Source organism: Aphidius gifuensis, linkage group LG2 (assembly GCF_014905175.1).
Source record: "Aphidius gifuensis isolate YNYX2018 linkage group LG2, ASM1490517v1, whole genome shotgun sequence".
Taxonomy (NCBI): domain Eukaryota; kingdom Metazoa; phylum Arthropoda; class Insecta; order Hymenoptera; family Braconidae; genus Aphidius; species Aphidius gifuensis.
The window spans coordinates 23,256,829-23,269,046 of record NC_057789.1 but is presented as its reverse complement, the minus strand read 5'-3'; the positions used below and the strand labels follow the sequence as shown (position 1 = coordinate 23,269,046).

The window sequence follows — 12,218 nt, the reverse complement described above, 5'->3', positions numbered from 1 at the left end:
TATTTGAAATAATAATTTTTCGATCTACTTGTAATAAAGAGTTTAGAATTGAAAAATAAAATTAAAAAAAAAGCTCAAAATGGTCATCAGATGTATATATAAAGACGATAAAGCTTGTAATAAAAAAGAAAAAAAAATTATATAAGGAACCAATTAATAGAAACATAAAAAAAATTTAAAAATATTATAATTAAATTTATTTTTTTAAACTTAGTGCACGCCATTTTATCGGACATTCTATTCACTTCCCCATTCAAAATATACCCCTCCCTTTGCACCCCGATCGCACGAGAAAGAAAGAAAGAAAAAAAAATTAAAACTTGCCCTTCGACTTTGGATTGCACTTATATATAAAGTATTAAAAAGTTTTTGACCATTCTGCATAAAAGTTTTTTACAAAGCGATCACGATAAGAGGACAAGTTTTCTAGCAGACAAATTAGCCTGATGGCAAACTTACCCTTATGAGTGGTTGCGTGAAAGGTTCTTGGTGGGGTGGCAGCGGGTGGACCAGGACTTGCAGCAACGTAGCTACCACCACCAGCACCAGGAAACAAAGAGTACAGCTCAAATCGGTTGAGACCTATATATTTTTAAAGAAAATAATAATTAATAACAATGAAAAATTATATTTTTATAAATTTTTACAATAAAGTAAGCTTAAAAAAAAATGTCAAGTGAAACGTTTTGAAATTGTCCTTCAACTTTTAATGCTTGGAACAAAGAGAGAAATATAAAAATATACACATCACGCGCGTGCGCATTGGTTACTTTGTCTACTTGTTCAAACGTTACACTATAATTTTCAAATTGTCATATATAATGTTAATGCCCCCCACAAAAAAATATATATCCTGGATATATCCAAATGTCGTATATCCAGGATATATTCTAAAAATGCCGAAAAGAATAAAAGAGTAACGCACTCTTGTAGCAGTTTTTCTAAATATTAAATGTCAAATATTAAATGGACGACAATATTAATGCTTCTTCACACCAAGTAATGCCTACAGGGTAGTAATAATATCGACAACTTAAATATTAAAACATAATACTTTATTATTATATACTTTAATTTATCTATTAATTTTTTCTTTATTTAATGTTACATTACAAAACGTAAATTTATAATTTATGATTAACCTATATCTGTGACAGTTTGCTTGGTGTATAATTTACTGAAAGCTTAATATGGTCCGCCTTTGAATTTTGTGCATACAATAGTCACAGGTGTTGCTACAAGAGTGCGTTACTATTTTTTTCTCCAGAAATTTTTAGGATATATCTCGGATATATCCTGGATATATCCCGGATATACGCCATTTGGATATATATTTTTTCGAGGGGGTGGTTTTAGCAAAAAGTTATTTAATGATTCTAGTATGACTATAAGATTTCAAACTATTTTATTCGACTTCAAATGATTTTATTACTAATAATTGAACAAATGTAATAATAAATTTAGTATAATATTCAATTTGAATATTTGTTTTAAAATTTAAATACTATCAAGTACAATTTTATTATTTAATCATGAAAACCACTTTACTAAATGTTAGTGGTATGGAAAAAAATTTTATAAAGTCATCTTTCATATCAGCCTGTCGTTCAAGCACTTATCACCGACTAGACAAGTGTAAAGCTACGGTCTCCAAGGAGCGTCTGCGTCGACTGTCCGACTGTCGCGTTCAGAGACGCTCGTCCCGAGAATACAAGAATTCTGTTATTGGTAGAAATGCAAGAATACCGATATTTTTTTTGAATGCCGGAGAAATATTTCCACCAGGGCCAGCACAATTTTTTGGGATTTCTCTGAAATCTTTTGTCTAAAACGAACGAAAATATTATTTTTATAATTTTTCAAACCCTTAACAATAAACACGACAACAATAATTACTTTCTTATTGTACCTTTTGTAATCTCACGTCTCAATTTTTACTTCTGTCATTGTATGTCACCAGCGTTTGTTATTTTTATTTTTTTTATTTTTTTTAAACAAAAATAAAAGATGGCCGACCGACCCCAGCGCTGTATCGCGGTATTGATATTTGATACCGGTATCAATACCGTATTTTGCAACTATAGAGGTGCATTTCGGTATCGTAAAAACTGATACGGTATTTTGCATAGAAATATAGAAAATAACGGGTATCGGTATCATTTCAGGGCCGCGGTATCATACGGTATCAATACGGTATTAAATACCATACCATACCAAATACCATACCGACTCTATGCATCTCTAGTTATTGGTCTCCAAGGCGCGTTCGCGCTCGGAGCGCTGCAGTCGACAGTCGTGTCTGAACGCTCGACTGACCAAAGTCGAGTCAGGCTTCTGTAGACGCCAAGCAGTCACGCACATATATATTAAGTTCTTTAACTGTATGTGTTTAGCTGATGAAGTGTTAGTGCTAGTGCGGTGTACTAAATACTAATATTAAATATTCGGCATAGGTTTTTTTTTAAATGTCATTTACGCAAAAAGAAGATGAATTGCTTCTTGAAGCAGTTCGAGAACAACCTGCTTTATATAATTTAACTAATAAAAATTATAAAAATACAATATACAAGAATCAAATATGGTACAACATTGCTACATCTTTGAATAAATCAAGTAAGTAACGTAACCTTAATTTTTATTAATGACATAAATAAACATTGAATTAAAACTACTTTTAGTATAAAATTAAACTTTTAAAAAAAAAAATATCAAGAGACTCAAGTCATTTTTTTCCAGCGCGAGACTCATAGAGTAATAGTATAAATAGGTTGCATGGGTATGACGTCACGAGTTTTTAATTGCTCAATAACTTACTTATTATTAAATATAAACAAAACTAAAATTACTTTCCTTAGTAATATCAATATTTCTCTATCCAATGAGCCTAGTCTCGAATTTTTCGGATGTATAGTTCAATAGATATGATAACCCGTAAAAGCCAAGTACAAGATTTGTCTAAAAAATAAATATTTTATCAAAATTGTCACATTCTGCATTTTTTTCTTTCTTGCGTTCACCATGTCAATTTACTCTCGCCTAATATTGTACAACATATAAAGATGCACATACATATTCACACATATGCATGTATAAACGCGCATGCGTATTAGCCGGGATAGTTATATTTGTTTCTTTTAAATATTCTTTTATAATTTTATTCTTTTAAAAATTAGACAATAGTAGTGAAATAACATCAAAACAAAAATTGTTAATTTTTATATACCAAAGTAACTAATTTTTTCCCTTTTAAATAAACAAAATATGTAAAATAAAAATATAAATAAAAAAAATTAGGTTATTCTTTTAAAATCACAAAATGAAATTTACAAACTATCGTAAGATATAACCACCTAATTTTTTTTATTTATATTTTTATTTCACATATTTTGTTTATTTAGAAGGGAAAAAATGAGTTACTTTTGTATATAAAGATTAACAATTTTTGTTTTGATGCTATACATACATATATATATAATTTAATTTTTTTTTCAGTCAAAGCTGTGAAAGCTAGATGGAAAAGTGTACGTGGTACTTATAATAAAAGAAGAAAAAGGCTTGGTACTGGTTCACCAAGATGTTCAAAAAAACCATGGTCATTAGAAGCTCATTTAGCCTTTTTGAAGACTGTTAAAAATGAACGAAAGTATGTATTAATAATTTTGAAAATTAAATATATTTAATAATGTATTTATGTATTCATAAATATATCTGTACATATGATTTATTTCAAAGGTCAACGAGCAATGTTACTCCTGACACTGATAATGTGGAAGACACTGTTAAAAGAAAATATGAAGATATTGTTAAAAGAAAATATGAAGATATTGATGATAATGAAGATGATTATAATAATATTGATGATGAAGATAATATTGATGAACTTATTGGCGGTGATGATCAAAATAATGAGAAGCCAATAGAAATAGCAGAGATGATGAAACCATGTCCCAAAAAAATTAAAAATGACGATAGACATTTGTCTACATCATCTGTTTCTTCTGCTGGTTCAGCATGTTCACGTGAAAGCAAACCTGATGATCTTGCAGCAGAAGAAAAAGTCAAGTTGTATAGATCTTTGCAGACCGATATATCACTTGATTTGTTTTTTGAATCATTATGTGCACAAGTTAAAGAACTTCCTCCTCATCTTGTACCTGATATAAGAATTAAAATGATACAAATGATTTGTGAATTAGAAAAATCTTATAAATTCGATCCTTCTAAGCAACCACAACAGCATCAAAATTTGAATAATACTCCATACTTTCAATCACAACGAGTTGAACTACCACTTATGTCTTCTTCATCTACTTCAACAGATAGCTCTGAAGAATGTGTTACATATACTTTTGTATAAAAAAAAATAATTTTTTGACTAAAGAAAAAAATTTTAAAAAGTATTTCACATAAAAACATAATTATAACATATTAATTCGATAAATTCCATTAAATTCAGCATAATTTAATTTAATTCATATTTTTTTAAATAATATTTGAAATGTATATTTTTTTTAATATTTTTTTTTTTTTTATTGAACTTACATTATTCATATATATATATACTTTTTTATAATTTTTTTCATAATGTTACTCTTTTTTAAATTGTCAAATTGAGATAGTTTTTTTAAATTAAATTATTTGAACTAATCTTTTATTTAAAGAAAAAATTAAACTGGAATTTCTTTGCGAGAAATTTCTAGTCATACTTTTCTGTAATTTATAATTTTTAATTACAATTTTTCTATTAGTAGACATCGACATAGTAAGAATTATGCCCATCCATGCAAAATTCGCCATCCGATATTTTCCACTTCTCGGTTCGTAACCAACTTCACGCACTAAAATTTTTTTATCTTGTACATGTATATTCTACTTGGTATATGTATGTAATCAAATGTATATGTATGATTAAAATTACAAAGTAATAAAGAATATGATTTTATGATTTCAAATGACTTTTATTTATTTATTTATTTATTAAAAAATTTGTTTATAAAATTAATACAGCATTATCAACCCGGAATCCTGACATGATATTTATTTTATTGATTCAACTGTATTCAACTAAATTAAAAATTGATTTTACGTGATTTTAAATGAAAGTGGTTTCGTGACTTAATCAACCCTATGATTATATAGAAAAAGAAAAAAAAATCTCTAAATAGCATTTATGCTTGTTTACTTTCAATACGACGATATATAAATATCATATACAATGTATATGAATAAATTATGTTTTTTATTAGGTATATACAAAAGAGAACAATGAAAAAAGGGTTACCTTGATTGTGAGCTGGTGCTGGTGCTGCACCAAGGGGTGGTGTTGCTTGGGATTGATGGTTACTTGATAAATTTGAATGAGCTGGTGCAATTGGCCACAATGTTGCTGTTGCACCAGGTCCTTGTGTTGTTCGCATACCACCAACATCACCAACAACCTGACGTCCACCAGGTCCATTTTGTGCCACGGGAGGGACCAACATTGGACCACCACCTCCCGAGGCTGCAACAATAAACAAAAAAAAAAAACAAATTTTTTTAAAAAAACAATATTTCAAGAACTTATATATAAAATTAAATTAAAAATTTCAAATAAAAACTATTTATATTCTTATGTAAAAAAAAAAAAATACATAAATACAATAATAAAACACTTTATTTTAAATATCACCATTTATTGTATATTTTTAAAACCCTTATAATATCATAATAAAAATAATTTAAATAAAGATTTTATGTATATAAATCCAAACACAGTTACTTAACATAAAATAAAGTAAATTATTATTACATATGACATACATACATATTAACGATATGATATATTTTATATCGTATAAACTACTACGATATAACGATATATCCGATATCGTATATATATACATTAATTTTTTTAAATTTAATAAATTTTATTAAAATTATAAATTTAAATTATATATAAATTCAAGAATAAATGAAAGAATTACTTAAGAAAAATAACATTTTATAAACACTATATTTAAATATATAAATCTAGAATTTTAAAAATTATTACCAATTTGAATGTAAAACAATTTAATAACTCATGTAAAAGTTAAAGAAAAAAAAAAATAGACATTACAATTTATTAAGAAAATGATCAAAAACTTTAGATAAAAAATCATCTGTATAAATTTAGAGTTTTATTTGTTGACAAAATAATTGAAAAAAAAAAAATATTATATACAAAAATATATAAGATAACAATTGTTAATATTTTAATTTTAAATTTAGTTGATGAGATTCTATAAAGTTTCACAATATGAATTTGATTTACGAAAATATGTTGATAATTGAAAAATTTGAAAATCCAGATGCTGAAGTATAATTAGAAATAATAAAAATAAAATACATCACATGGATTTCTGTATAAGAAATAAAATATATAAAATTTCGAAAAAATATGAAACTGATTTTTACAATATCAATATACATAATACAATACGATATGATAATTTTAAATACATATGGCATAGACCACCTTATAATACATAGAGATATTTGAAAATTACGATATACGATATCCTTCATTATGCTATGAACATAAAATAAAGTAAATTATTATTTCAATTTGATGTAAAGAAAAAAAAATGATAATACATATTTGAAATAACTTTATTTATGTCGAGAATTTGAGATGGATATAAAAATAAAAAACATTTATATAAGTCATTGAATAAATTTTTTTAGTGATATATATAAGTTGAAGACATGGCAGAAAATTATGGGGTTGAAAAGAAGTATTTCATTTGCGTCACAACATGAAAAGTAGAAGTTTGAGGAAAAAGGTATATATAAAATTGGGGGTAGCAACAGGTCGGCAGGCGTAATGTACACTCTTAGATTGAACACACAACATAAAGAAGAAAAAATAATATATTTTAACACTAAAAGCTACGTACAATAAGTTCATTCTTATAATTTTATCTTTTTCCTATTAGTATCTAGCTAAACAGTGTCTTTTATGTTTTTAAAATAGAAAAAAAAAATATAAATGTTATAGCTCTCTATGTCTATTACTTCATAAGCTGATATTTTTTTATTTTTTTTCTTCATAGACAAAACTAATAGATGACCTCTTGGAATCACGTAGAATAAAAAACGACAAATGTGATAAAAAAAAAATCTCAATAATGAAGATATCGACGTTTTTATTATTATTTTCAACAAGAGCTTTTTTTATTTCTCTTGATTTTTTATGTTTAAAAATTATTTGTTTTTATACGAATATTGTCTCGTATATATATTTCTTCAGTATATTTCACGGTTGATGTGAATGTCTGCTGAGAGTGCAGCTGGAGGGTATTTTACAGACAATATTCTGTTTGAAGTGAGATGATAAAAAAAAATAAATAAATAAAAAAGTAAAATTGAAAGGAAAAAATAAAAAAAAAAAATTAAATAATAGAAGATGGAAGAAATATGCATGACAGTAGATAAAAAATTTTTTTTTTTATATCTTTTTTTTTTAGATAGATCGAAACGCGTAGGATTTTTTTTACGAGCACCTGTTTCAGCATTTTCCACTCGTGCGCCCGGGGCCACATCGTCAGGTAGTCACGCTTCGTAGAGAAGACCCTTTTGCGTGTACTATATATCCTCTGGCAGCTTGAAAAACCTGTTCTATACATTTCTGGTATATAAACCTCCGTCTTCTTCATCTTGCTCTTTATCTTTCTTTTTTTTTCATTTCATATTTTTTTTTTTATCATACCACTATCTCTCTTCTTTCAACAATTTTCATTTTAAATATATCTAAGATTTATTTTTCTTCATCATTCTCGCGATTATTTTATATACACAAAATAAAAAAATGAAATAACAGCTGTTAAATATTTTTAAAACTAAATTTTATCTATAATTTCTTATGATTGATGAATTTACATTTTTTTAAAAATAATCTAATCTAACTTCAGGACAATTATTTCATGGAAAATAAAATTTATACTTAGTAATTCATGTGTCTAATTATAAATATTTAAATAATTTTTATAAAAAAAAAAAGTTAAATCTCATTGCAGCAAATATATTTCTCAGAATCAAAAAATAAACTAACTAACCAATTTTCAGCACGTAAGAAAGCATTCACCTTGCAGATCATTACCCTCATTATTATTACGTATTTTTTTTTTTCTACACGTGTGACCATCATCTCTTTGCAAAATAGAAAATAATAAAAAAGTCAAAACAATAATACACATATAAACATAGCAGCACAAATGAAAATAATTAGGTGACTATTATCCAAATTAAATACAGATTAAGAGTGGATAATTTTGATGATACTGTGGATAGAGACAGAGACGACAAAAACAAGAGAAAAGAAATAAAAAATAAAATAGCGAAGGGTAATTTCAAGTGGCATTTGGGCACGTATGTATGCCAATATATAGATAGGGGCTGCAGGAACAATATATCTCAAATTCTCTCTGTAGCTATATATAGTTGTATATGGGGTGGCCAACGATGGGGTGTAGAGAGAGAGGGTGGTGGTTGGAATTGACAGGCGACCCCCACTGTGCACCTATATGAAATAGCTCTTGGGCAGAGTGCATTTGTATATATGAGATTTAGATGGATATATTGTTGTTTGTGTATGTGTTTTGTGTGTGTATATATATACACATAACACATATCCATATAAACATATACATGGATATAAACCAACTTGCTCTCAACGTTCCTAGGTCGACCCCTTCTCAACCCGACGGTGACGGGGCATCCGTTCGCGTACATGTAGTCCAGGACTGTATTCGTATATATCGACCCGTAACACTCACAAGCACTATTATATACATATACACGCGTTTATATATCTGACGATACGACTCAGGATCCCCACCAATTTTTTTTTTCTTTGTTATAGTTTTTTTTATTATATTGCATTCTTTTAATTTTTGATTTTCTTTTTTGGAATGCATCGTTTGTTTGTATTTATAAACACCATTTAAATTTTTATAATCATTTTTTGTAATTCAAAGTGAATTTGGTTTTCTATTTAGATCTATAATTAATATTAATTTTCATTTGGAAAGAACACTTATTTAATTTAAGAAATAATAAACTAGATTCAGGGTTATTTTTTTTGTCACAATGATGACTGCAGGAGTGACAATTTTCATCTCACAAAAATATAATTTTTGAATTTAATATTTCTTATGTTTATTTGAAATAAAAATATGAAAAGATAAAAATTTGCTTGACTTGAATTTGGTATTTTTTTCAAATGAAATAAAATATATTTGTTAGGTAAAACTATTTTTTTCTTGATTTGAGATTTTTTCATTCAGTCAAGAAAATTTTTTCTATATCACAGCACAACCATTAGTTTGTACGGATCATAATTTTTTTTTTTTTTTTTTTATGTATTATGTATAAGTGGACCCACTGGGTCACCGTAGTATTGTATTCATCTAAAGAAAAAACAGTCATATCTTTTTATTTAATAGACCTAGATACTCCATATTATGACCAAAAGAAGCGTATTTTTATTATCTACAACTTGTAAATTTCCATATTTTAAAAGATAATTATTAATGCTGTAAATGCAAATAATGTAAGAAAATTTATTTTGTCTTTTTTTTAAATATTTAATATCTATTGATCCAATCGAAATTCATGAAATAGTTTTAAGTTTCGTTTTAATTTTTCCAATAAATCTGTGCTATTTTGAGCTCTTTTTCTCGAAAATTGACTGAAATATTAACATTTCAGTGTTATTTTTTTTTCTTTATAGCAACGTTGGTAGACCTGGTCTGTCTCTCACCTACACAAATAAACAAATAACATATGGCCAACATAATTTGGTCGACACAATATTTTAAGTATACAATAATCTATTTTTACAAAAAACAATTACATTAAATAGCAATTGCACATAGTCCACCAGAGTCCGAATCGCTCAGTTACTAGCGTGTAACCAGCTCTGGATTTTTGCAAGTCTGCGATCTTGTCAGTGACGTATACCTGAGAGAAGGATAAGTAAAAATTTTTCTGTTGTAAATTTTAATATATAGGTTTCGGTCTTTTACAACAGACACGTGACGGTCTTCGGCCATATACTGTCGACCACCATAGGATGCAAACTAAAATTTTCAAGTCCACCAGAGTATATTGAAAATCTTAATTTTCGTTACGTGTGTTTTTTTTTCAATTGCTCGTTTGGGAGGGCAAATTTTTTTTTACCGGTTAGTTCATTTTTTTTTTCAACAAATAAATGAATGAATATCAATTTTTAATTTTCATACGATGAATCAGTGCCAAATTGAAGTTATGATTAGTTTAAAATTTTTATGGCTCAAATTAACAAAAAGTTTTTTTTTCCCTACAAATAAATTTTGTAGACTTTTTGCATATGGTGTATTTTTTCATAAAAAGTAGGTCAAATTTTAACTGACATCTATTAATTATATATGAGTCAAAAAATTCTGAGAAAAATAAATTATATTTAAATATTAAAATTAACAAATTATAATTATTTTTTTTCTTATATATTTTATTAAGGGTTTAATAGATGGATTTTTATTAAAAAAAAAAAAAAAAATTATACTTTTTCGCTCTTAGCTTTGATTATTTTATTGACTATATACTGCGAGAAAGTTTTTAATACTATTTCGTAGAAATATAGTTTGTTTAACTGTTGAATGGGCGTTCTTTGTGTTCCTTTTTATTTTATTTTTTTATGAAAAAGAATGTCTGTATTCAAAAAGTATGAATGAAAGAGATTTTAAAATAAGTATTTCAAAAAGAAATATATATTTTCCAGAAAGATTATCATTTTCATATTAAAAATTGAAAAATAAAATACTAAAAAACTTAATAACTTAAATATAATTTAAGAATAAAACTTAATAATAATATAAAAAATATACTTTGTGCAGCCCGAAAAAAAAAAAGAAAAAAAATTCGAAAGAAATTGGAAAAGAGGGCTTTAACAATGTAGAAAAATGATTAAACGAAACAGTGAAATCCCATGACGGTCAATTAGTATGTAACAGTATCCAGGGAGTAAAAGTTATTTCAAAAAAGGGGGCGAATATCAGCAAGTAGGGGATTGGAGCATTGAAGAGAATAAGAATTGTTAGCTGCAATGAACGAGTCAAAGGGTGGGAGAAATTAAGGGGGGAATATAGGGGTGGAAAAAAAAGGACAACAGGGGAAAAAATAAAAGAGAAGCAATATAAAAAGAGTACGTATAGAGATACTTTCAGGGCCACCGCGCTTACGCCGCAGCATGTGCGGCTTCTACATCATCATAGGGTTTTACACATATATACAACGAAGGCAATTTTGGCATTAACGCACACGCATGTTGAGCATGTGCTTGGACGATATTCCATGTTAAAACGATAAATGGAAAACACGAAAAAAAAATAAATAAAAAAAAATAACAGAATATCAATGGAAAAAAAAAACACAAAAGGAAAATTTTTACACAACAGGAGATCATTGAGAAGTACATGAAAATATTCCATTACTCTACTTTCGAAATTTTCTATTTTTATATGGAAAAAATAAAATGGTTTTCCAACTGTGAGACGTTTGTAATTTGAAGGTTTTATGTGGATTACACGGAAGGAGATATTGGACAGGTCAACATTGTTCAAGACCAACCATGAAAGTAAAAAAAAAAATAAAATAAAATAAAACAAAAAACAGCAGGTGGAAGATAAAATGTTTTAGTGAAAATACAAACACCGGGATAGCAAAAAAAAAAAAAACTTCAGTAAAATAAAAAAAAACAATAGTAAAATATAGAAAAGTTTTAAAAGAATTACAACAAGTTTGACTGAGAAAATGAAGAAATATTTTGTAATATATATATATACACAGTTTAGAATGATGGAAAATTTTTGTACTCGTTGGAGAAGACAGCCCTCCCACTGAGGAGGCGGATGTCAGCCGCATGGTAGACACGTTAGATTTACACCAGGATATGCCTCTCAAGAGTGAAGATATTATTTTATTTTTTTACATTAAATTATTCGTTCGCGAAATTAATAACATCTCAAAAAAACATATATAACCATTTTCTTATTGCAATACATATTATTATTTTTGTTCATGTTTATTTAATATTATACGATGAATTTATTTAGATGTATATAAATTAATATAGAAATTGAAACTCTATAGAACTATAATGTCAAATGAAAATTATAATATACAATATCTCTGTAAAACAAAATTCTATTCATAGT

At 27.0% G+C, this 12,218-nt stretch overlaps 2 protein-coding genes across 4 annotated transcripts in view; one reads left to right on the top strand and one right to left on the bottom strand.

The window, feature by feature from the left end:
- LOC122849537 (uncharacterized protein PF11_0213) overlaps positions 1-12,218 on the bottom strand; it is a 53,928-nt gene that overhangs the window by 16,902 nt on the left and 24,808 nt on the right. For all 3 annotated transcript variants that reach the window (XM_044148262.1, XM_044148261.1, XM_044148263.1), the window contains exons 2-3: positions 5,282-5,503; positions 460-582 (exon numbers count right to left, since the gene is read on the bottom strand). In XM_044148262.1, the coding sequence (XP_044004197.1) occupies positions 460-582; positions 5,282-5,483 (325 nt within the window). In that variant the 5' untranslated portion in view covers positions 5,484-5,503. The remainder of the gene's footprint in view (positions 1-459; positions 583-5,281; positions 5,504-12,218) is intronic.
- Positions 2,322-4,387, top strand: LOC122849589. Its single transcript, XM_044148355.1, has 3 exons — positions 2,322-2,613; positions 3,493-3,643; positions 3,733-4,387. Exons 1-3 carry the CDS (start codon positions 2,466-2,468, stop codon positions 4,355-4,357), a joined length of 924 nt encoding a protein of 307 aa, XP_044004290.1. The 5' UTR covers positions 2,322-2,465; the 3' UTR covers positions 4,358-4,387.